At 54.0% G+C, this 24876-nt stretch overlaps 1 protein-coding gene across 1 annotated transcript in view; it reads left to right on the plus strand.

Moving 5' to 3' along the window:
- The first annotated feature begins 938 nt into the window (after window positions 1-938).
- Window positions 939-24876, plus strand: part of LOC147718151 (prostate stem cell antigen-like) — a 65309-nt gene continuing 41371 nt past the window's right edge. The window contains exon 1 of the mRNA XM_086919226.1: window positions 939-1094. Within this exon, the coding sequence (XP_086775352.1) occupies window positions 1043-1094 (52 nt within the window). The 5' untranslated portion in view covers window positions 939-1042. The remainder of the gene's footprint in view (window positions 1095-24876) is intronic.

The raw sequence follows: 24876 nt of genomic DNA on the forward strand, positions 1-24876 counted from the left end.
AATCGGTGAATCTCGCTCTGTTCCTAAAAGGCTACACAACAAATGTTCAATCATTTACATTTTCTCCTCATGCCTGGTGTTGGACTATTTCAGTATTTCCCTCTTCCTTCTCCATGTACACCATTTGTTTTATCGCTGACTGACCTCTCTTGTATTGTATTGTTTCCTCCTTCTTTGAATTTTCTTTGGCAGCGTTTATTCTTCACAATAACCTCTTTTGTGTACTCACTTAATTCGCTCATTCTGTGTACATGTGGGGGTCCGCGTGTTGGTGCTCGTCTCCAATTCTGTTAAGAATTGCCTGACAAGATGCTTAGTACAGCAAACTCTTTATTTTAAGTAAGCACACCAACACAGGCTAGGCATGCTGCCGCCCAGGTTGTCATCAGCTGTTCAACTGTCAAAACAAACTGACAGCAGTGACAAGAGTAGGGGTACGGCTTCCTCTCAGGGACAAACTAGAAACAAAACAACATTGGTGTCCTTGCAGGGACACACATGGCAAACATAACACTAAGGACTCGGGCCAGTAACCATAGCAACCGAGGGACAGGGAAGAAAAAGCTTTCATTAATTACCGGCCTGGACCGCTCCTTCTTTTTCTAAGAAAAGCGAAAGTAAAACTGGAACGGCGTGCCCTCATCGTGGTCCTGTTGTTAATTGTGTTCACACACCTGCTTCGCGTGCCGGAATAGGTTTGTGTTTAGTGGTAGTGACAATGACGAAGAAATGCAACTTTGTAATTAGTATCTTTGGAACTTGGTAATTGAAGGCATTGTTCTTGGGGCGCATTCAATTGAAAACGTAAACAATGGGGTAAAAACAAGGAACGGTGTGTTTTGTGAACGAGTGTTGCCAAGAGCTGCATTTACACAACACTGTGACGATATATAAAGGCAGCACAGAGACCCCTTATGAGACACTTACAGACCTGACAATCAGACCCCATGCACTGACATCACACACAAACATCACGCACAGGTAACGCCCACAGACACCAACAGCATCCCTTCTTCCCATCACTGCTCCATCCCTCTGAAGGATGAAGGCTGTCTTCGGCTCTCTTCTGGCTGCGGCCCTCCTTGTGGGGACAGGTAAGACTCACAATAAATGACACACTATGGCTCTACACCTGTGTGTGGCTGTACATACATAGTCCCTTGCAGAGCTAACGGGGGGGGGGGGGGGCTGTGTATGACTGGTCACCTCTGGATTTACATATGTGGGACTGTATTGGACCGGTCATCTTTAGATGTACCTGTGTTGGGCTGTGTATTACCAGTCACATGTACATATTGTGTTTGGGGCAGGGCACGGCTTGTCAACTTTAGTTCTGCAAGTGAGTTTTAAATAGAACCCATCACTATGAGGGTGCCCAGCCTCAGCTTGTGACGTGAAAAACGCCTTTCCTCTTGCCTCGAGTGTAGAGGCTTCAAAGAAGGAAAAGGGAATGCAATGTTCAGAGAAACAAAAGGCCTGTCACAGGGTGAAACCAGGAGGACCTGAATAGGATGCATTGCACCAAAGTTGAGAGGTGGCTGGGGGGCCCCAGGCTCCCAAACTAGATACAGATGCTGCTTGTGCGGTAGGGAGGTGGCAGCCACGTGCTGCAATGAAGACCAAGGGGAGGAGTTTAAGGGGGGTCCTCTTCTGCTCTGAGATCCATCCTGCTTAGGAAGGGGTGGGTCTGTGCATGTGTGGCACCATCAGTCCAGGGTCTGGAAAGAGCGTGTCTCCTGTACATTAAGCATCAGGGGGTTGACGTGGCTTTGGCAGAGCCAGGGTGGGAGTCTAGACTGGTTCAACTTCTAGTGAGGTGATCGTCGCCGCTATCTTAGGACGGAGGTAGGTTTCATCGGTGTGGAAGTACACTTTGGTTAGGGTAAAGGGGAGCAGGGGCAGAGACAGGCAGAGGGAGCTGTGCTGAGGCACCTGGACATCAGGGCGAGGCAGAGACAGGCAGAGGGAGCTGTGCGGAGGCACCTGGACATCAGGGCGAGGCAGAGACAGGCAGAGGGAGATGTGCGGAGGCACCTGGACATCAGGGCGAGGCTGAGACAGGCAGAGGGAGCTGTGCGGAGGCACCTGGACATCAGGGCGAGGCTGAGACAGGCAGAGGGAGCTGTGCGTAGGCACCTGGACATCAGGGCGAGGCAGAGACAGGCAGAGGGAGCTGTGCTGAGGCACCTGGACATCAGGGCGAGGCAGAGACAGGCAGATGGAGCTGTACTGAGGCACTTGGACATCAGAGAGAGGCAGAGACAGGCAGAGGGGAGCTGTGCTGAGGCACCTGGACATCAGGGCGAGACAGAGACAGGCAGAGGGAGCTGTGCGGAGGCACCTGGACATCAGGGCGAGGCAGAGACAGGCAGAGGGAGCTGTGCGGAGGCACCTGGACATCAGGGCAAGGCTGAGACAGGCAGAGGGAGTTGTGCGGAGGCACCTGGGCATCAGGGCGAGGCAGAGACAGGCAGAGGGAGCTGTGCGGAGGCACCTGGACATCAGGGCGAGGCTGAGACAGGCAGAGGGAGCTGTGCGGAGGCACCTGGACATCAGGGCGAGGCTGAGACAGGCAGAGGGAGCTGTGCGGAGGCACCTGGACATCAGGGCGAGGCTGAGACAGGCAGAGGGAGCTGTGCGGAGGCACCTGGACATCAGGGCGAGGCTGAGACAGGCAGAGGGAGCTGTGCGGAGGCACCTGGACATCAGGGCGAGGCAGAGACAGGCAATGGGGAGCTGTGCTGAGGCACCTGGACATCAGGGCGAGGCAGAGACAGGCAATGGGGAGCTGTGCTGAGGCACCTGGACATCAGGGCGAGGCTGAGACAGGCAGAGGGAGCTGTGCTGAGGCACCTGGACATCAGGGCGAGGCTGAGACAGGCAGAGGGAGCTGTGCGGAGGCACCTGGACATCAGGGCGAGGCAGAGACAGGCAATGGGGAGCTGTGCTGAGGCACCTGGACATCAGGGCGAGGCAGAGACAGGCAATGGGGAGCTGTGCTGAGGCACCTGGACATCAGGGCGAGGCAGAGACAGGCAATGGGGAGCTGTGCTGAGGCACCTGGACATCAGGGCGAGGCTGAGACAGGCAGAGGGAGCTGTGCTGAGGCACCTGGACATCAGGGCGAGCCTGAGACAGGCAGAGGGAGCTGTGCGGAGGCACCTGGACATCAGGGCGAGGCAGAGACAGGCAATGGGGAGCCGTGCTGAGGCACCTGGACATCAGGGCGAGGCTGAGACAGGCAGAGGGGAGCTGTGCGGAGGCATCTGGACATCAGGGTGAGGCTGAGACAGGCAGAGGGAGCTGTGCGGAGGCACCTGGACATCAGGGCGAGGCTGAGGCAGGCAGAGGGAGCTGTGCTGAGGCACCTGGACATCAGGGAGAGGCAGAGACAGGCAGATGGGAGCTGTGCTGAGGCACCTGGACATCAGGGCGAGGCTGAGACAGGCAGAGGGAGCTGTGCGGAGGCACCTGGATATCAGGGCGAGGCTGAGACAGGCAGAGGGAGCTGTGCGGAGGCACCTGGACATCAGGGAGAGGCAGAGACAGGCAGAGGGAGCTGTGCGGAGGCACCTTCGACATCAGGGAGAGGCAGAGACAGGCAGATGGGAGCTGTGCTGAGGCACCTGGACCTCAGGGCGAGGCAGAGACAGGCAGAGGGAGCTGTGCTGAGGCACCTGGACATCAGGGCGAGGCTGAGACAGGCAGAGGGGGCTGTGCTGAGGCACCTGGACATCAGGGAGAGGCAGAGACAGGCAGATGGGAGCTGTGCTGAGGCACCTGTACCTCAGGGCGAGGCAGAGACAGGCAGAGGGAGCTGTGCGGAGGCACCAGGACATCAGGGAGAGGCAGAGACAGGCAGAGGGAGATGTGCTGAGGCACCTGGACATCAGGGCGAGGCTGAGACAGGCAGAGGGAGCTGTGCGGAGGCACCTAGACATCAGGGAGAGGCAGAGACAGGCAGAGGGAGCTGTGCGGAGGCACCTGGACATCAGGGTGAGGCTGAGACAGGCAGAGGGAGCTGTGCTGAGGCACCTGGACATCAGGGAGAGACAGAGACAGGCAGATGGGAGCTGTGCTGAGGCACCTGGACATCAGGGCGAGGCTGAGACAGGCAGAGGGGAGCTGTGCTGAGGCACCTGGACATCAGGGCGAGGCAGAGACAGGCAGAGGGAGCTGTGCGGAGGCACCTGGACATCAGGGCGAGGCTGAGACAGGCAGAGGGAGCTGTGCTGAGGCACCTGGACATCAGGGCGAGGCTGAGACAGGCAGAGGGAGCTGTGCGGAGGCACCTGGACATCAGGGAGAGGCAGAGACAGGCAGAGGGAGCTGTGCGGAGGCACCTGGACATCAGGGAGAGGCAGAGACAGGCAGATAGGAGCTGTGCTGAGGCACCTGGACCTCAGGGCGAGGCAGAGACAGGCAGAGGGAGCTGTGCTGAGGCACCTGGACATCAGGGCGAGGCTGAGACAGGCAGAGGGAGCTGTGCTGAGGCACCTGGACATCAGGGAGAGGCAGAGACAGTCAGATGGGAGCTGTGCTGAGGCACCTGGACCTCAGGGCGAGGCAGAGACAGGCAGAGGGAGCTGTGCGGAGGCACCTGGACATCAGGGAGAGGCAGAGACAGGCAGAGGGAGCTGTGCGGAGGCACCTGGACATCAGGGAGAGGCAGAGACAGGCAGAGGGAGCTGTGCTGAGGCACCTGGACATCAGGGCGAGGCAGAGACAGGCAGAGGGAGCTGTGCTGAGGCACCTGGACATAAGGGCGAGGCTGAACAGGCAGAGGGGAGCTGTGCTGAGGCACCTGGACATCAGGGCGAGGCAGAGACAGGCATAGGGGAGCTGTGCTGAGGCACCTGGACATCAGGGTGAGGCTGAGTCAGGCAGAGGGAGCTGTGCTGAGGCACCTGGACATCAGGGCGAGGCTGAGACAGGCAGAAGGGAGCTGTGATGAGGCACCTGGACATCAGGGCGAGGCTGAGACAGGCAGAGGGAGCTGTGCTGAGGCACCTGGACATCAGGGCGAGGCTGAGACAGGCAGAAGGGAGCTGTGATGAGGCACCTGGACATCAGGGCGAGGCCGAGACAGGCAGAGGGAGTTGTGCGGAGGCACCTGGACATCAGGGAGAGGCAGAGAAAGGCAGAGGGAGCTGTGCGGAGGCACCTGGACATCAGGGAGAGGCAGAGACAGGCAGATGGGAGCTGTGCTGAGGCACCTAGACGTCAGGGCGAGGCAGAGACAGGCATAGGGGAGCTGTGCTGAGGCACCTGGACATCAGGGCGAGGCTGAGACAGGCAGAGGGAGCTGTGCTGAGGCACCTGGACATCAGGGCGAGGCTGAGACAGACAGAGGGAGCTGTGCGGAGGCACCTGGACATCAGGGCGAGGCTGAGACAGGCAGAGGGAGCTGTGCTGAGGCACCTGGACATCAGGGCGAGGCAGAGACAGGCAGGGGGAGCTGTGCTGAGGCACCTGGACCTCAGGGCGAGGCTGAGACAGGCAGAGGGAGCTGTGCTGAGGCACCTGAACATCAGGGCGAGGCAGAGACAGGCAGAGGGAGCTGTGCGTAGGCACCTGGACATCAGGGCGAGGCAGAGACAGGCAGAGGGAGCTGTGATGAGGCACCTGGACATCAGGGCGAGGCAGAGACAGGCAGAGGGGAGCTGTGATGAGGCACCTGGACATCAGGGCGAGGCTGAGACATGCAGAGGCGAGCTGTGATGAGGCACCTGGACATCAGGGAGGGGCGGAGGCAGGCAGAGGGGAGCTGTAATGAGGCACCTGGACATCAGGGCGAGGCTGAGACAGGCAGAGGGAGCTGTGCGGAGGCACCTGGACATCAGGGAGAGGCAGAGACAGGCAGAGGGAGCTGTGCTGAGGCACCTGGACATCAGGGAGAGGCAGAGACAGGCAGAGGGGGCTGTGCTGAGGCACCTGGACATCAGGGCGAGGCTGAGACAGGCAGAGGGAGCTGTGCTGAGGCACCTGGACATCAGGGAGAGGCAGAGACAGGCAGAGGGAGCTGTGCTGAGGCACCTGGACATCAGAGCGAGGCTGAGACAGGCAGAGGGAGCTGTGCTGAGGCACCTGAACATCAGGGCGAGGCAGAGACAGGCAGACGGAGCTGTGCTGGGGCACCTGGACATCAGGGCGAGGCAGAGACAGGCAGAGGGAGCTGTGCTGAGGCACCTGGACATCAGGGCGAGGCAGAGACAGGCAGATGGAGCTGTACTGAGGCACTTGGACATCAGAGAGAGGCAGAGACAGGCAGAGGGGAGCTGTGCTGAGGCACCTGGACATCAGGGCGAGACAGAGACAGGCAGAGGGAGCTGTGCGGAGGCACCTGGACATCAGGGCGAGGCAGAGACAGGCAGAGGGAGCTGTGCGGAGGCACCTGGACATCAGGGCAAGGCTGAGACAGGCAGAGGGAGTTGTGCGGAGGCACCTGGGCATCAGGGCGAGGCAGAGACAGGCAGAGGGAGCTGTGCGGAGGCACCTGGACATCAGGGCGAGGCTGAGACAGGCAGAGGGAGCTGTGCGGAGGCACCTGGACATCAGGGCGAGGCTGAGACAGGCAGAGGGAGCTGTGCGGAGGCACCTGGACATCAGGGCGAGGCTGAGACAGGCAGAGGGAGCTGTGCGGAGGCACCTGGACATCAGGGCGAGGCTGAGACAGGCAGAGGGAGCTGTGCGGAGGCACCTGGACATCAGGGCGAGGCAGAGACAGGCAATGGGGAGCTGTGCTGAGGCACCTGGACATCAGGGCGAGGCAGAGACAGGCAATGGGGAGCTGTGCTGAGGCACCTGGACATCAGGGCGAGGCTGAGACAGGCAGAGGGAGCTGTGCTGAGGCACCTGGACATCAGGGCGAGGCTGAGACAGGCAGAGGGAGCTGTGCGGAGGCACCTGGACATCAGGGCGAGGCAGAGACAGGCAGAGGGAGCTGTGCGGAGGCACCTGGATATCAGGGCGAGGCTGAGACAGGCAGAGGGAGCTGTGCGGAGGCACCTGGACATCAGGGAGAGGCAGAGACAGGCAGAGGGAGCTGTGCGGAGGCACCTTCGACATCAGGGAGAGGCAGAGACAGGCAGATGGGAGCTGTGCTGAGGCACCTGGACCTCAGGGCGAGGCAGAGACAGGCAGAGGGAGCTGTGCTGAGGCACCTGGACATCAGGGCGAGGCTGAGACAGGCAGAGGGGGCTGTGCTGAGGCACCTGGACATCAGGGAGAGGCAGAGACAGGCAGATGGGAGCTGTGCTGAGGCACCTGTACCTCAGGGCGAGGCAGAGACAGGCAGAGGGAGCTGTGCGGAGGCACCAGGACATCAGGGAGAGGCAGAGACAGGCAGAGGGAGATGTGCTGAGGCACCTGGACATCAGGGCGAGGCTGAGACAGGCAGAGGGAGCTGTGCGGAGGCACCTGGACATCAGGGAGAGGCAGAGACAGGCAGAGGGAGCTGTGCGGAGGCACCTGGACATCAGGGTGAGGCTGAGACAGGCAGAGGGAGCTGTGCTGAGGCACCTGGACATCAGGGAGAGACAGAGACAGGCAGATGGGAGCTGTGCTGAGGCACCTGGACATCAGGGCGAGGCTGAGACAGGCAGAGGGGAGCTGTGCTGAGGCACCTGGACATCAGGGCGAGGCAGAGACAGGCAGAGGGAGCTGTGCGGAGGCACCTGGACATCAGGGCGAGGCTGAGACAGGCAGAGGGAGCTGTGCTGAGGCACCTGGACATCAGGGCGAGGCTGAGACAGGCAGAGGGAGCTGTGCGGAGGCACCTGGACATCAGGGAGAGGCAGAGACAGGCAGAGGGAGCTGTGCGGAGGCACCTGGACATCAGGGAGAGGCAGAGACAGGCAGATAGGAGCTGTGCTGAGGCACCTGGACCTCAGGGTGAGGCAGAGACAGGCAGAGGGAGCTGTGCTGAGGCACCTGGACATCAGGGCGAGGCTGAGACAGGCAGAGGGAGCTGTGCTGAGGCACCTGGACATCAGGGAGAGGCAGAGACAGTCAGATGGGAGCTGTGCTGAGGCACCTGGACCTCAGGGCGAGGCAGAGACAGGCAGAGGGAGCTGTGCGGAGGCACCTGGACATCAGGGAGAGGCAGAGACAGGCAGAGGGAGCTGTGCGGAGGCACCTGGACATCAGGGAGAGGCAGAGACAGGCAGAGGGAGCTGTGCTGAGGCACCTGGACATCAGGGCGAGGCAGAGACAGGCAGAGGGAGCTGTGCTGAGGCACCTGGACATAAGGGCGAGGCTGAACAGGCAGAGGGGAGCTGTGCTGAGGCACCTGGACATCAGGGCGAGGCAGAGACAGGCATAGGGGAGCTGTGCTGAGGCACCTGGACATCAGGGTGAGGCTGAGTCAGGCAGAGGGAGCTGTGCTGAGGCACCTGGACATCAGGGCGAGGCTGAGACAGGCAGAAGGGAGCTGTGATGAGGCACCTGGACATCAGGGCGAGGCTGAGACAGGCAGAGGGAGCTGTGCTGAGGCACCTGGACATCAGGGCGAGGCTGAGACAGGCAGAAGGGAGCTGTGATGAGGCACCTGGACATCAGGGCGAGGCCGAGACAGGCAGAGGGAGCTGTGCGGAGGCACCTGGACATCAGGGAGAGGCAGAGAAAGGCAGAGGGAGCTGTGCGGAGGCACCTGGACATCAGGGAGAGGCAGAGACAGGCAGATGGGAGCTGTGCTGAGGCACCTAGACGTCAGGGCGAGGCAGAGACAGGCATAGGGGAGCTGTGCTGAGGCACCTGGACATCAGGGCGAGGCTGAGACAGGCAGAGGGAGCTGTGCTGAGGCACCTGGACATCAGGGCGAGGCTGAGACAGACAGAGGGAGCTGTGCGGAGGCACCTGGACATCAGGGCGAGGCTGAGACAGGCAGAGGGAGCTGTGCTGAGGCACCTGGACATCAGGGCGAGGCAGAGACAGGCAGGGGGAGCTGTGCTGAGGCACCTGGACCTCAGGGCGAGGCTGAGACAGGCAGAGGGAGCTGTGCTGAGGCACCTGAACATCAGGGAGAGGCAGAGACAGGCAGAGGGAGCTGTGCGTAGGCACCTGGACATCAGGGCGAGGCAGAGACAGGCAGAGGGAGCTGTGATGAGGCACCTGGACATCAGGGCGAGGCAGAGACAGGCAGAGGGGAGCTGTGATGAGGCACCTGGACATCAGGGCGAGGCTGAGACATGCAGAGGCGAGCTGTGATGAGGCACCTGGACATCAGGGAGGGGCGGAGGCAGGCAGAGGGGAGCTGTAATGAGGCACCTGGACATCAGGGCGAGGCTGAGACAGGCAGAGGGAGCTGTGCGGAGGCACCTGGACATCAGGGAGAGGCAGAGACAGGCAGAGGGAGCTGTGCTGAGGCACCTGGACATCAGGGAGAGGCAGAGACAGGCAGAGGGGGCTGTGCTGAGGCACCTGGACATCAGGGCGAGGCTGAGACAGGCAGAGGGAGCTGTGCTGAGGCACCTGGACATCAGGGAGAGGCAGAGACAGGCAGAGGGAGCTGTGCTGAGGCACCTGGACATCAGAGCGAGGCTGAGACAGGCAGAGGGAGCTGTGCTGAGGCACCTGAACATCAGGGCGAGGCAGAGACAGGCAGACGGAGCTGTGCTGGGGCACCTGGACATCAGGGCGAGGCAGAGACAGGCAGAGGGAGCTGTGCTGAGGCACCTGGACATCAGGGCGAGGCAGAGACAGGCAGATGGAGCTGTACTGAGGCACTTGGACATCAGAGAGAGGCAGAGACAGGCAGAGGGGAGCTGTGCTGAGGCACCTGGACATCAGGGCGAGACAGAGACAGGCAGAGGGAGCTGTGCGGAGGCACCTGGACATCAGGGCGAGGCAGAGACAGGCAGAGGGAGCTGTGCGGAGGCACCTGGACATCAGGGCAAGGCTGAGACAGGCAGAGGGAGTTGTGCGGAGGCACCTGGGCATCAGGGCGAGGCAGAGACAGGCAGAGGGAGCTGTGCGGAGGCACCTGGACATCAGGGCGAGGCTGAGACAGGCAGAGGGAGCTGTGCGGAGGCACCTGGACATCAGGGCGAGGCTGAGACAGGCAGAGGGAGCTGTGCGGAGGCACCTGGACATCAGGGCGAGGCTGAGACAGGCAGAGGGAGCTGTGCGGAGGCACCTGGACATCAGGGCGAGGCTGAGACAGGCAGAGGGAGCTGTGCGGAGGCACCTGGACATCAGGGCGAGGCAGAGACAGGCAATGGGGAGCTGTGCTGAGGCACCTGGACATCAGGGCGAGGCAGAGACAGGCAATGGGGAGCTGTGCTGAGGCACCTGGACATCAGGGCGAGGCTGAGACAGGCAGAGGGAGCTGTGCTGAGGCACCTGGACATCAGGGCGAGGCTGAGACAGGCAGAGGGAGCTGTGCGGAGGCACCTGGACATCAGGGCGAGGCAGAGACAGGCAATGGGGAGCTGTGCTGAGGCACCTGGACATCAGGGCGAGGCAGAGACAGGCAATGGGGAGCTGTGCTGAGGCACCTGGACATCAGGGCGAGGCAGAGACAGGCAATGGGGAGCTGTGCTGAGGCACCTGGACATCAGGGCGAGGCTGAGACAGGCAGAGGGAGCTGTGCTGAGGCACCTGGACATCAGGGCGAGCCTGAGACAGGCAGAGGGAGCTGTGCGGAGGCACCTGGACATCAGGGCGAGGCAGAGACAGGCAATGGGGAGCCGTGCTGAGGCACCTGGACATCAGGGCGAGGCTGAGACAGGCAGAGGGGAGCTGTGCGGAGGCATCTGGACATCAGGGTGAGGCTGAGACAGGCAGAGGGAGCTGTGCGGAGGCACCTGGACATCAGGGCGAGGCTGAGGCAGGCAGAGGGAGCTGTGCTGAGGCACCTGGACATCAGGGAGAGGCAGAGACAGGCAGATGGGAGCTGTGCTGAGGCACCTGGACATCAGGGCGAGGCTGAGACAGGCAGAGGGAGCTGTGCGGAGGCACCTGGATATCAGGGCGAGGCTGAGACAGGCAGAGGGAGCTGTGCGGAGGCACCTGGACATCAGGGAGAGGCAGAGACAGGCAGAGGGAGCTGTGCGGAGGCACCTTCGACATCAGGGAGAGGCAGAGACAGGCAGATGGGAGGTGTGCTGAGGCACCTGGACCTCAGGGCGAGGCAGAGACAGGCAGAGGGAGCTGTGCTGAGGCACCTGGACATCAGGGCGAGGCTGAGACAGGCAGAGGGGGCTGTGCTGAGGCACCTGGACATCAGGGAGAGGCAGAGACAGGCAGATGGGAGCTGTGCTGAGGCACCTGTACCTCAGGGCGAGGCAGAGACAGGCAGAGGGAGCTGTGCGGAGGCACCAGGACATCAGGGAGAGGCAGAGACAGGCAGAGGGAGATGTGCTGAGGCACCTGGACATCAGGGCGAGGCTGAGACAGGCAGAGGGAGCTGTGCGGAGGCACCTGGACATCAGGGAGAGGCAGAGACAGGCAGAGGGAGCTGTGCGGAGGCACCTGGACATCAGGGTGAGGCTGAGACAGGCAGAGGGAGCTGTGCTGAGGCACCTGGACATCAGGGAGAGACAGAGACAGGCAGATGGGAGCTGTGCTGAGGCACCTGGACATCAGGGCGAGGCTGAGACAGGCAGAGGGGAGCTGTGCTGAGGCACCTGGACATCAGGGCGAGGCAGAGACAGGCAGAGGGAGCTGTGCGGAGGCACCTGGACATCAGGGCGAGGCTGAGACAGGCAGAGGGAGCTGTGCTGAGGCACCTGGACATCAGGGCGAGGCTGAGACAGGCAGAGGGAGCTGTGCGGAGGCACCTGGACATCAGGGAGAGGCAGAGACAGGCAGAGGGAGCTGTGCGGAGGCACCTGGACATCAGGGAGAGGCAGAGACAGGCAGATAGGAGCTGTGCTGAGGCACCTGGACCTCAGGGCGAGGCAGAGACAGGCAGAGGGAGCTGTGCTGAGGCACCTGGACATCAGGGCGAGGCTGAGACAGGCAGAGGGAGCTGTGCTGAGGCACCTGGACATCAGGGAGAGGCAGAGACAGTCAGATGGGAGCTGTGCTGAGGCACCTGGACCTCAGGGCGAGGCAGAGACAGGCAGAGGGAGCTGTGCGGAGGCACCTGGACATCAGGGAGAGGCAGAGGGAGCTGTGCGGAGGCACCTGGACATCAGGGAGAGGCAGAGACAGGCAGAGGGAGCTGTGCTGAGGCACCTGGACATCAGGGCGAGGCAGAGACAGGCAGAGGGAGCTGTGCTGAGGCACCTGGACATAAGGGAGAGGCTGAACAGGCAGAGGGGAGCTGTGCTGAGGCACCTGGACATCAGGGCGAGGCAGAGACAGGCATAGGGGAGCTGTGCTGAGGCACCTGGACATCAGGGTGAGGCTGAGTCAGGCAGAGGGAGCTGTGCTGAGGCACCTGGACATCAGGGCGAGGCTGAGACAGGCAGAGGGAGCTGTGCTGAGGCACCTGGACATCAGGGCGAGGCTGAGACAGGCAGAAGGGAGCTGTGATGAGGCACCTGGACATCAGGGCGAGGCCGAGACAGGCAGAGGGAGCTGTGCGGAGGCACCTGGACATCAGGGAGAGGCAGAGAAAGGCAGAGGGAGCTGTGCGGAGGCACCTGGACATCAGGGAGAGGCAGAGACAGGCAGATGGGAGCTGTGCTGAGGCACCTAGACGTCAGGGCGAGGCAGAGACAGGCATAGGGGAGCTGTGCTGAGGCACCTGGACATCAGGGCGAGGCTGAGACAGGCAGAGGGAGCTGTGCTGAGGCACCTGGACATCAGGGCGAGGCTGAGACAGGCAGAGGGAGCTGTGCGGAGGCACCTGGACATCAGGGCGAGGCTGAGACAGGCAGAGGGAGCTGTGCTGAGGCACCTGGACATCAGGGCGAGGCAGAGACAGGCAGGGGGAGCTGTGCTGAGGCACCTGGACCTCAGGGCGAGGCTGAGACAGGCAGAGGGAGCTGTGCTGAGGCACCTGAACATCAGGGAGAGGCAGAGACAGGCAGAGGGAGCTGTGCGTAGGCACCTGGACATCAGGGCGAGGCAGAGACAGGCAGAGGGAGCTGTGATGAGGCACCTGGACATCAGGGCGAGGCAGAGACAGGCAGAGGGGAGCTGTGATGAGGCACCTGGACATCAGGGCGAGGCTGAGACATGCAGAGGCGAGCTGTGATGAGGCACCTGGACATCAGGGAGGGGCGGAGGCAGGCAGAGGGAGCTGTGCTGAGGCACCTGGACATCAGGGCGAGGCTGAGACAGGCAGAGGGAGCTGTGCGGAGGCACCTGGACATCAGGGAGAGGCAGAGACAGGCAGAGGGAGCTGTGCTGAGGCACCTGGACATCAGGGAGAGGCAGAGACAGGCAGAGGGGGCTGTGCTGAGGCACCTGGACATCAGGGCGAGGCTGAGACAGGCAGAGGGAGCTGTGCTGAGGCACCTGGATATCAGGGCGAGGCTGAGACAGGCAGAGGGAGCTGTGCGGAGGCACCTGGACATCAGGGAGAGGCAGAGACAGGCAGAGGGAGCTGTGCTGAGGCACCTGGACATCAGGGAGAGGCAGAGACAGGCAGAGGGAGCTGTGCTGAGGCACCTGGACATCAGAGCGAGGCTGAGACAGGCAGAGGGAGCTGTGCTGAGGCACCTGGACATCAGGGAGAGGCAGAGCCAGCTGGCTGTAAACAGTGGGACACTTCTTAGAGGTTGGCTGGGGCCAGTTTAACCCTTGAACCCCAGACAGTCCAGCGCTTTGAATGAGGAAGGGAAGATTGTTATAGGAAGGACCAATTTATCAACACTGCCAACTGAATATCATATCAGTTGAGGTGAAAAACATATACTTGACCACTGTCAGTGAGAAACATGTATTACCAAACCATGCACTGACCTTGGATTCACTCGTAATTTTGGGACAGAGGCCCGGATGTACAAAGCAGTTTTTCAGCCCCTGATGCTCAAATTCGGCCCTGGCCTCCGAAACACTGCCTTCAGTGATGAACTAAACCCAGCCGAGGAGCCTCAAACCTTTATTCCAACTCCCAAAATGGGATTGAAAATGGATAAGGAATCGCTCTTTGGAGGCGAAGTCTGTGGGGGACCCTTCCAAATAGGGATTTCTATCCGTACCTAACTATGCTTCAAGACTCAACTAACAATTTAAACATTACTGACCCCAAGATGGGGGGACACCCACTTGTAAAAGGGAAGGGGTTAACCCCTCCCCCGTTTGAGAATGATAAAAAAAATGTGTCTTGGACCATTGGCACCACTGCAAAGTCTCAAACTAAAGACAAGAAAAAAAACAAGCTTTTCTCTTTTAACACAACCCGGAGTTCTTTAAGGAAAACAGGCTATATTTAAAAATATATATACTTTAATGAAATTGACTCACAGACATGGTTGTCATAGTGATTTGCCATTTGTGACCTACCTCATTAATATTAATGAGATAGGTTGCATTCCGACCCATTATCAGGTTTTTTTACTTTGTTCTTAATGAAGTCTTTATTTTTTGCAGAAATCTGTCAACTAAGCACTCATACACATTGTTAAAATTCCTTTCATTGATAGACCAGCATTTCATCACTTTGGTAGGAGGGATGGCTGTAGAGTTAATGAAGTGGTTCAATAGTAAGCAATAGCAGCCCCTCTCCTTGTGGACAGTGTTGCCACACTGTGCCCTCACACCCTTGTTGATCACACTGGGAGGGGCCTGAAGTTCCCACCACACTCTAGCCCCACCAAGAGAGTCTCTGCCTTGCAGTCAGTCATCCCCAACCAAATCACACATTAGCCCCATAAGGGTTCGAGACTGAGGGCCTCATTTATTTAAGCCATGCAGTGCGTTTCTGTCCTTTCTCCCTGCGCTGGCGCGGTTTTAGCAGCCTAGCCCCAATGTAGAAAAACCAAAGGAAATGATGGACGGAGCGTTGACAATACAAGCACTCCTCCCCAGTCAACTGATCTGGGTTTAATCCATCACCGTTCTTTAGCCCACTCTGCCACCCCAGTTCAGTCATGGCTATATGCAAATCAGTCTGACCCTGTGCCTCATGGGAACAGTCCAGCCCAAACTACCAAGCCATGTCTTCCCTGGACCGGAAACAAGCTTCCGAGGACCGGTTTCTGGCATTCCTGCTGTCTTCAGCCCGGCTTGCTTGAATCCAGTGGCAAAGTGAGCAAGGGACTCGCGTCTGAGCATACCCTGCCACACTTATGGCGAGCAAAGTAAAACCAAAGGAAAGCCCCAATGTAGGCACCCCTGGCACCATGGCGCAAGGCTGCCTCGATTGCAGGCAGGATTGTGTTTGTGCAGATAGGGGCATCTTCCTGCACAAAAGCAATTGTAAAAGCTGTTTCCTCTTTCCATCTGTGCCGTGGAATACCGTAGCCCTCATAGAAAGAGGAAAAATCAAGGAGAAATAAACATATTCCTCCTTGTTACGCCTAGTCTCGGGAGGCGCATGGATTTGGCATTTCCCCAGGTTTACATCACTTTGTAAAACTTGGACAGCATAAAATACCATGGGTGTTGTATAGAAAAACCCACCGCAACACCCGTGGAACGGCGCTCGAGTGCAGATTAAGGCGAGATGTGTGCTGCGTTGACGTATTCATGAATTATGAGGCCACTCAAAGCCACACAAACTAGGAGCCCTGCGTCATGCATATACCACTTTACGTGGTGCAAATGTGACGTGGGGTCTCATAAATAAGCCCCTGAGTCCCTGGTCCCACTTAATTAACAGTATATTTGTCGCACTGTTTTCTCCTGGATCTGAGCAAAGCTGTGTGTGGGGGGAACAGAGAGAAGGGCAGGGTGGAGTGAGACGTCTCACACCTAATAGACAGTGTATGCCTTGTAAACAGTAAAGGCAATGTATACAATCAAAGCATGGTACCTTCTATTGGGGCAGTGGATTTTGCTGACAGGCAGACATGGAGGTACTGGTGAGTCCTTTGCAGTTGGGAGTATAATGAATAGTTCCCTGATCGGATCAAACCGATCCTTTCATCATGGGGTTTGTGCATTACTCTCACATTCTGCGGGTTTGTGCATTACTCTCACATTCTGCGGGTTTGTGCATTACTCTTACATTCTGCGGGTTTGTGCATTACTCTCACATTCTTCGGGTTTGTGCATTACTCTCACATTCTGCGGGTTTGTGCATTACTCTCACATTCTGCGGGTTTGTGGATTACTCTCACATTCTGCGAGTTTGTGCATTACTCTCACATTCTACGGGTTTGTGCATTACTCTCACATACTGCGGAATTGTGCATTACTCTCACATTCTGCGGGTTGGTGCATTACTCTTACATTCTGCGGGTTTGTGCATTACTCTCACATTCTGCGGGTTTGTGCATTACTCTCACATTCTGCGGGTTTGTGCATTACTCTCACATACTGCGGAATTGTGCATTACTCTCACATTCTGCGGGCTTGTGCATTACTCTCACATTCTGCGGGTTTGTGCATTACTCTCACATTCTGCGGGTTTGTGCATTACTTTCACATTCTGTGGGTTTGTGCAATACTCTCACATTCTGCGAGTTTGTGCATTACTCTCACATTCTGCGATTCGGACATGTTCAGATAATCATAGGGAGACGGTGGAAAGGGAAGACTTCTTTTAGTGATGCACGTAACACACCTTTGCAGTAGCTGGTGCTGTCGTTAGCCTCCATTGATTATGCTTCGTAGGCGCTGCACCGTCTGCTACTCCATGGAAGAGGTTGAGAGGCATTGATGGAGTGCTCAGCAGTCCAGGGGCCGCATTATGGAGAGTGCACCTGGGACGCAACGAGCATGTGTGCCTGCTTTGCATGCATCCAGAACAGGCACAATGGTATTACAGAAGGGGCCGCAGATGCTTGTGCAGCCCCTCCTGTAATGCAGATAGCGCTGGAGTATATATAGCACCAGCGCTATCAGCAGAGGATATTCCCTCATTTGCATTGGGGTGCGGCTCCATGTAAATGAGGGAATTCCTTTGCGTCTGCGCCATGGTATAGACACGGGTGAAGAGGCAAAGAAGCTGACAGGAGGCGCACTGACAGTGCGCCACGTATAAGTTAGTGCACTGACAGTGCGCCACGTATAAGTTAGTGCACTGACAGTGCGCCACATATAAGTTAGTGCACTGACAGTGCGCCACGTATAAGTTAGTGCACTGACAGTGCGCTCCCTGCAGTCTCTCTCTTCCCACTTTAAAGTGAAGGCGAATTGCGGCCTGCACTGTGAAACAGAGAGGCTGCTTCAAAGCCGCTCCGTATTTCACTTGAATCCGCTGTCTCCAGGGAAGCACGGTTTGCGAATGCCCTGGGGGCGGTTCATTCAATGCAACACTGTGCACTCTCCTTGTTAGCACTGAGCGCACCGTTTGAAAGGTGCACCCGCTGCTAGCAAGGAAACTGTGCCTCATTAGGTAAGATGGTCCCAGGTGTATTCTCTAGTGTGGGTCATATGGTGGCCCAGTCAAAGGAGGGTGCAATACATGCCAGAGGATACGTGGAAGATTGCAACATCCGGTCCCACATCTCCTGCAAGTGTCTGATGTAAATGGCCCGTTTATGCAGTCTCGAGGAGTCCAATAACAGGTATGGACAATGTCGAAATAACTGAATTGACTCATAGTGGAAAGTATTCTGTGTGTAAAGGAGGGTGCCCAATCCTATGGGGTGTTCTCGCTCCAGCACAGGCTGCCAATGTTTTCTGGTTAACTCCCTTGTGGATGGAGAAACGAGTTTATCAATCAAGAGGCTGTACAGGGTTGAATCCACTCCTTTATGTCTATCCCAGGTCTCTAAGTATCGATGTAGAGGAGAGCCCTGCAATCCCAGTACATTACCACCTATGTAGAACAATATATTTGTATATGGCCAACATTGGAACTGGGGTAGGTCAAGCACAGTTGAAGTGATGGAGAGTGAACCCATAACCCACTGGTCCATGCATGTGAGGCTGAGGGATTTTCAAAGTGGCCAGGACACAGTGGAGCATCCTATTGTCCCCTCACAATTGCTCCAGAAGGGAGCAGAGGCATTCTTAGGAAGCCGTGTACCTGCTTCCGCATGGTCAGCACAGCTCCAATAACCAGTTTATCTGACTGTGGAGGGAGAGATAAGGGCTTTTATAGAGCCACAATGTTCCTGTTGCACTGAAGTTTGTCGTTTTCAGTAGAGGCCTTTTGCAGGAGGTCTGAGAATGAAGGAATCCGATTTGAGAGAGGTGATGGGACACATAATATGAGGGCCCTTGGGGTATGACAAAAGGAGGGGAGCCGTTATTTTAAAAGGTCCTGCATACAGGACTCCTAGCTACCTGTGCTACACGAGGTATGCAGTTCCTAGGGGGACGGAGGCACACAACTCTTTCTTCGTGATGCCCGCTCACACTCCAAGGGATGTTATGCTTTGTCATTGGGCTTTGCTCCACCGTCTTTGGCAAAGATTGTTTTGGCGAAGCCGTGGGGTGAGTGCAGGTACGAGGGAAAGGGTAGTGCACAGGTGGTGTGTATTTAATACTAAGTCTGGAGCAGTCCTAGCCAAAGATTTAATGATTAGGTAGTTACAGCTTGATTAAAAGTGTGGATGCCCTATGTGGATTTAATGTTGCTAAGAGACTATCGCTGTGAGATGGGTCAACATGTTTCTTGCCTCTATTGCTCCTAACGAGTAGGGTGGCACTTCTTCAGGACTTAAGTGAATAATGTGGAGCACTTCTAGCAGTCTGGTTCTAAAATTGTTGGGTGGTGACCTGACTACCTAGAGTGGCGCCCTAGTAGACCTATACTGGGCGGCAGAGAAAGACCCGCAGTATCTAGGTCTACGGCTTGACGGGGGAATCACGGAGCAGTAGTTGATCTGACGGACTGGGTAGCTAACAACTAGCTATGATCCTACCCTCGCTCTGGGCCCCGTGGTCCATGGGGTAGTCATAGCCCTTCCAATTCAATATGTGCATACCGCTTGTCAACTTTTAATCAACTGTGACTGTCCGCCCATTTAATAATTTGCTGGACATGTTGACTTGTGCTAGTAGCTTTATAGGGTTCATAACTGGGAGCTCCCCAAACACATAATTGTATCATGGTGGAATAACCATTATTGTAGGCTGTACAGTTAAAGACCAGACCCACTTTCAATTTAAAGTAATTTATTATCTTATTTGAAGAACTTGATTGGTCGCCATTTTTCAGAGCTCGAGCAGTGGGACCAACAGTCCTCCCACTATTTGCAATCAGTACATAAACTACTCCATGCTGCAACAGATGCGTGCACTGGGCCTGCTGCGGACACACAAAAGGGAAGCCCGTCTGCACCTGTCCATACCTCTATCGCACTTCTCACCAGGAACCCTGGCCCGATCAACCACCACACAATTTACAGGAAGGTATAGTCATGATAGGGGCTGCTGGCTTCTAAGAGTTGGTATGGACAAATGCTTATCCTTGATATTGCCTGTCAATGGGAGCGAGCTGGGTTTCGTACTTTATTTGACTTTATAAGAGAAGGGACTTGGCTGTCACCAAGAGAAATGCAACAATTAATCCCAGGGAAGTTTATGTTATTTAATTCATATGTTTCGATTTTTAAAGTTCTGGGACAAGTGGAAGTAAGAATGATTGATTCTCCTTGTCTGATGCGGGATGATTTATTTCTGATTTCTCAGAATAAGAAACCAGGAGCATGGAAACGTTATTTAGCTCAATACACTGATTTAGATCTTAGTACAAAAGCCATTAAAAAATGGCAAGAACAAGAAAATCATGCTCTTACTATGAATACTTGGAAGTGTATAAACAAATTGAATTTTAGTGTTCTTCGTGGATCTAATTGGAGGAGAATGATTTTTTTTACTAAATGGCTTCTTTATCGAACTCCTGCTGTCATCTCAAAAATGTTTACGAATGCTAGTGCTGTCTGCTTTAGATGTAAGCAATATAGTCCCGCTAATTGGTCCCACATTACAGCTCACTGTATTAAAATTGTCCCTTTTTGTAATGAGATATTCGAATATTTACAAAAGTTTTGTGGGATTCAGATTGATTATAACGTTAAATTAATACTTTATGGATATGATAGTGATCTCTGCTTGTTTGGACAGTCGGTTAAATTAATATTTATTGTGATGGCAGTTGCGAGGTCCTTGGTTCTACAGAACTGGAAATCATCCCAAGCTGTTAGAACAAGTGAATTTCGTTATGCAAAGAGAATTGGGGGGATAAGGAAATTTGATAAAATTTGGAAATCATTTTTTGAGTGATTTTGGAAACTGTACTATGTAAATTGATTTTGTATTCTTTGGGTGTCAATATATGCATTTTCTGTACCAGTTGAAACTTCATACAAGAACTTCAATAATAAAATGTGTAAAAAAAAAGACAAATGCTTATCCTTAGACTCTGCCAGCATAACCAACTTAAAAAACATCTTTTTTCAAGGAATATGAATTCTTGGCATGAATCCCCACCCTGCGACAAACACCAATGATCCTGCAACAACTTCTATTAACAACAGCATCTACTGCACTTTGATCCATGAGGTTAAATTTATTAAATTTATAGATAACCTTAGAATTTACTTAATATTTGTCACATAAACCTGGGCAGGCACTACATCGGGACCAGAACCTGGTAACAGTGATACCCTCAGGACACACCGTAAATAGGATCAACAAACCAAGAGAGGAGGAGGCCCAGCAGTTGTGCATCACAATAATAGAGCAGCCTCATTTCTACCAATACATGCCCCAGATTGTGAAGCACTTTCCTTTGAAACTGACATTTCTAAAAATCAATCCTTCAATGAAATACTTATTTTTCGCCCACCACGCTGCACAACTATTTTTGAGCAAACAATCTGTTCACTATTAGAACCCTATCTTCAATTGACGGATATTACTGTATTAGGAGAGTTTAACCACTATTGGAAGTATCCAAGGATAAATAAAATGTTCAGCATGAATCGAAGACAAACAGTCTATCAACCCATGCACAAAGCGGGACATATTCTAGTTGGGATCTTTCTAATATCCAAGCTCTCTCGCTTACTCCCATATTACCACTGAGTTGGTTAGACCACAATGCCTCTATGTTTCATCCACAGATCCCCAAAACACCACCCCCCAGCAACACAACTCGCATGGTACTAACCCAAACCTGGCACAAAGTGAGCCGGCACAACAGAACCAGGTCCTATCTGACACAGTACCTCATGTCATGAAGGACTTAGATGGCACCATTAGTTACAATCTGCAGTTGTTGCCACAGAAACAAACTGTCCGCTCCCTGGTTCTCTGATAAACTCAGATGGATGAAAAAACGATGTCGCAAACAAGAACACAAATGACATGAGTAGGATCCTAAGGAGAAACAAAAATACAAACAATGTTTCAGATTATAAAAATATGAATCAGGGAGAAAAATTCTCTTATTTTACAGACAAAATGGCATCCGCCAAAAACTCAGCCAACATCCTCTTCCAAACAATTGATTCTTTAACTCATCTCAACTAAAACCAATAAGTTGATTAGCAATCAAAGGTTCTGTAACAAATTGTAAGAATTCTTTCAAAATAATTTAGCCAAAGTCTACTATGATTTTTCATCAACTGAGAAGGTTAGCGAAACTGCCACTGAAGTCCTTTTGTCATCACAAGTACTAAAAACACTAATCAAATGTTCCCTATTCCCGTAAATCAGGTTAACAGACTACTGGATCTGGTTAATTCTGGATCACCATCTGATCCTTGTTCCCCAGCAACAGTACAGATGGCTTCAGAGCCTGTAGTGCCTCAGCATACGAAGATCATCAATGAGATGTTCATGGTGGGATCTTTTCCAAATATCTGGAAAAAGCATCTATTTTACCTCTCTAAAAATTCCACACTAAACCCCCTTGAAACCAACAGCTATCACCCAATATATTGCCTCCCATTTTCAGTCAAAGTAGTGGAAAAGAAATCCATATAGAGCTCATATATTTTCTATAAAAGAATCTCTTTCTAGACCACACCAATGAGCATTCCAATGACACCTCCAGGATTGGTGTTTGTCACACTGCGGATGTTGCCAATTAAACTGGTCTGGGCAGGGAAGTAACCACTGGTGAAATGGGAGATACTCACTCTGCCCTACAACATGGGAGGTCTTAATGCACCAGACTTAGAGCTTTACTACGAGGTGGTACAGAGTTCTTTTGCAGACTAGTGACTATATGACCCACATGACCTACCGCTCAGACACAGAGAGAGATGCAGCGAACCCTCATACATTACCCCAGATGGTTTTTTCTACCCCACACAGGTGTCAGTGTATGCTTGACTCTCTGAACACCACAAGGTGGAATTTCCTGGAGAAGCAAGCCGGTTCCATATTGTACTCCCTGACGGAACAAGTGAAGTGGTGTGCCTGGTTTCAGGTAGGACAGGATCAGAATGAAAAGAAGGCACTGTGTACACTAGGGATAAGAAAAATAGGGGACTTTTTCTAAGAAGGAGTTGTCAAGGACTGGGAAACACTACAAGAAAAGCATAGCCAATGTCTTGACCAACCCAATTTCAATACTTTAGAGTACAGCATGCATTAAGAGACCTACTAGGCGACAATATGGTAGATCGCCCACCATGCTGGCACTTACTGCCTTGATCCAATCAGAGTCCCCCGCCAAATTTTTAACAAAACAATAAGCCCATGCACAGGAGGCCCGTAGGCCAGGTATGAAAAAAGCAAGACAACAATGGAAAATAGATATAGGAAGAGCCATTGATGACGGCTACTGGAAATATTGCTGCTCCATGACCCACGATGGATTGATAAATGGATGACACAGACTCATACACTTCAAATATGTCAACTGAGTGTATTACACACCAGAGAGTCTATTCAGGTATGGGTTGAGGGACACAGTGGAATGTCAGAGATGTCATAAGCTAGAGGCAGGTTTTCTGCAGGTCGCGTGGCAGTCCCCCACTATACATGGATTCTGGGAAGCAACCATCCAAGAACTAGTGAACATTACGGGCATAACTATAGACATGGACCCAATGTTTGCTCTCCTGAGGTACAATAAGAGAATAGATAAAGCCAACACAAAAACGATTGCAATAAGCCTACTATAGGCAAAACAGAGAGTGGCAATGAGATGGCCTAGAAGGCCGGCCCCCTCCCTTGTGGAGTTGGCATGCAGATATGGTACATTGCAACACCCAGTTATATGTATACAAAGAATTTCTACCACCTCAGAATCTGCTACTCAAAAATGGCCTCTCTGGTGCTGTGAGGTGAGGGCAGTTTGCCCTGTAGCCAGATGGGTCTCCTGTAGAATCGCTACCTGTATTGTGTGCCTTTTAAGGTATGCTTAAATATGGTCATTAAGACCTCTTACGTTCCAGGGGAGGAATCACAATTTTGATGTTTGTGGTTGACCTACAGTCATGTTCACTGAGTTTCACTGCTTGTGCCCATGGACAACAGGTAGTGGTCTGAATTTTCCAAATAAAGTATTTAACTTTTTTCCCCCTATACCCAATACCTAGACCACACAATTTCGGAGGATGGTATCAAGCCCAAAGTAGATTTGGTATAAGCCATACAAGGAACCAAACCACCGATGAATGTAGAAGAACTTAGTACTTCCTAGGTTTATCGGAGTACTATGCTAAATTTGTAAAGCATTATGCAAGCATTGTGGAACCCCTGAGATTGTTACTTAAGACCAGAACTCCTTTTACGTGGTGGGAAAACTGTCAAGTGGCATTCAACACAGTGAAGGAAGGCATTGCCTAAGCCCTATTACTGGATAGGTTTGACCCTACCAAACCCACCATTTTGTACACCGATGCCAGTAAAAAGGGGTTAGGGGCTAGTCTCACCCAGATGGTTACCAACAAGGAACGAGTGGTGGCTTTTGCTTCTCGTGCCCTTAAAGGGGCAGAAGTTAACTACTCCGTAGTCGAAAAGGAGGCATTAGCTTGCACATGGGCCACCAAGCATTTCCGTTTCTTCCTCTGGGGCATTCCCTTCACTGTGAGGACCGACCACAAACCCCTCATGTATGCTTTTACAACCAAAGGGTCCGAAAAAACTACTCCTTGTATTTCAAGGTGGATTTGGGGTTTGGGGGGTATAATTTCTCAGTGAAGTACATGCCAGGCTCACAAAATGTGGTGGCGGACCTCTTGTCTCGCTCACCCAATGATACCAACGATGGTGAGGTGTTAAGTGAAAATGAAAATAGGATTTTGAAGGTTACGTGCCTAAGCAAAGAAGAAGCTTTAAGTGATGATGATGATATGCAAATGTTAAAAAATTGTATAATTAAAGGTTGGTCCAATGAGAGAAATAAGGTGGCACCTGCTCTGAGTGGATACTGGGAAGTGAAACTGGAACCTAACATCCAAGAGGATTTGGTGTATAGGAAAGATAAAATTGTTCTACCTATCTCCCTCAGGCATAAAATCGTAGATTTAGCGCATGAGGGTCACTTAGGGCATAGCCTAATGAAAAACAAGATAAGATTAGACTACTGGTGGCAGGGGATGGATACCATGGCAGAACACACGGTTAGGGACTGCATGGAATGCAGCAAATCTGACAAGACATTTCAGGCAAGGAAACCACCCCTTTCCCCTGTAGTGGTACCAGAAAGTCCTTGGTCGAAACTAGCTCTCGAGATATTTGGCCCCCTTAACTTCAAGAGTTTAAAGGAAAGATTCATACTGGTCCTTGTGGATTACCACACTAAGTGGGTGGTTTATAAGTGTGTCCACCAAATTGACACAAAAGTACTCATGAGCTTCCTTAAAGATGCTTTTTTTGAGGAAGGCATCCCAGACAGTTTATTCACCGAAAATGGGGTACAGTTTACTTCGGAGAGCATGAAGGAATATGATAAAAGATTGT

Source organism: Lissotriton vulgaris, chromosome 4_2 (genome assembly GCF_964263255.1).
Source record: "Lissotriton vulgaris chromosome 4_2, aLisVul1.2, whole genome shotgun sequence".
In the NCBI taxonomy this organism is placed as follows: domain Eukaryota; kingdom Metazoa; phylum Chordata; class Amphibia; order Caudata; family Salamandridae; genus Lissotriton; species Lissotriton vulgaris.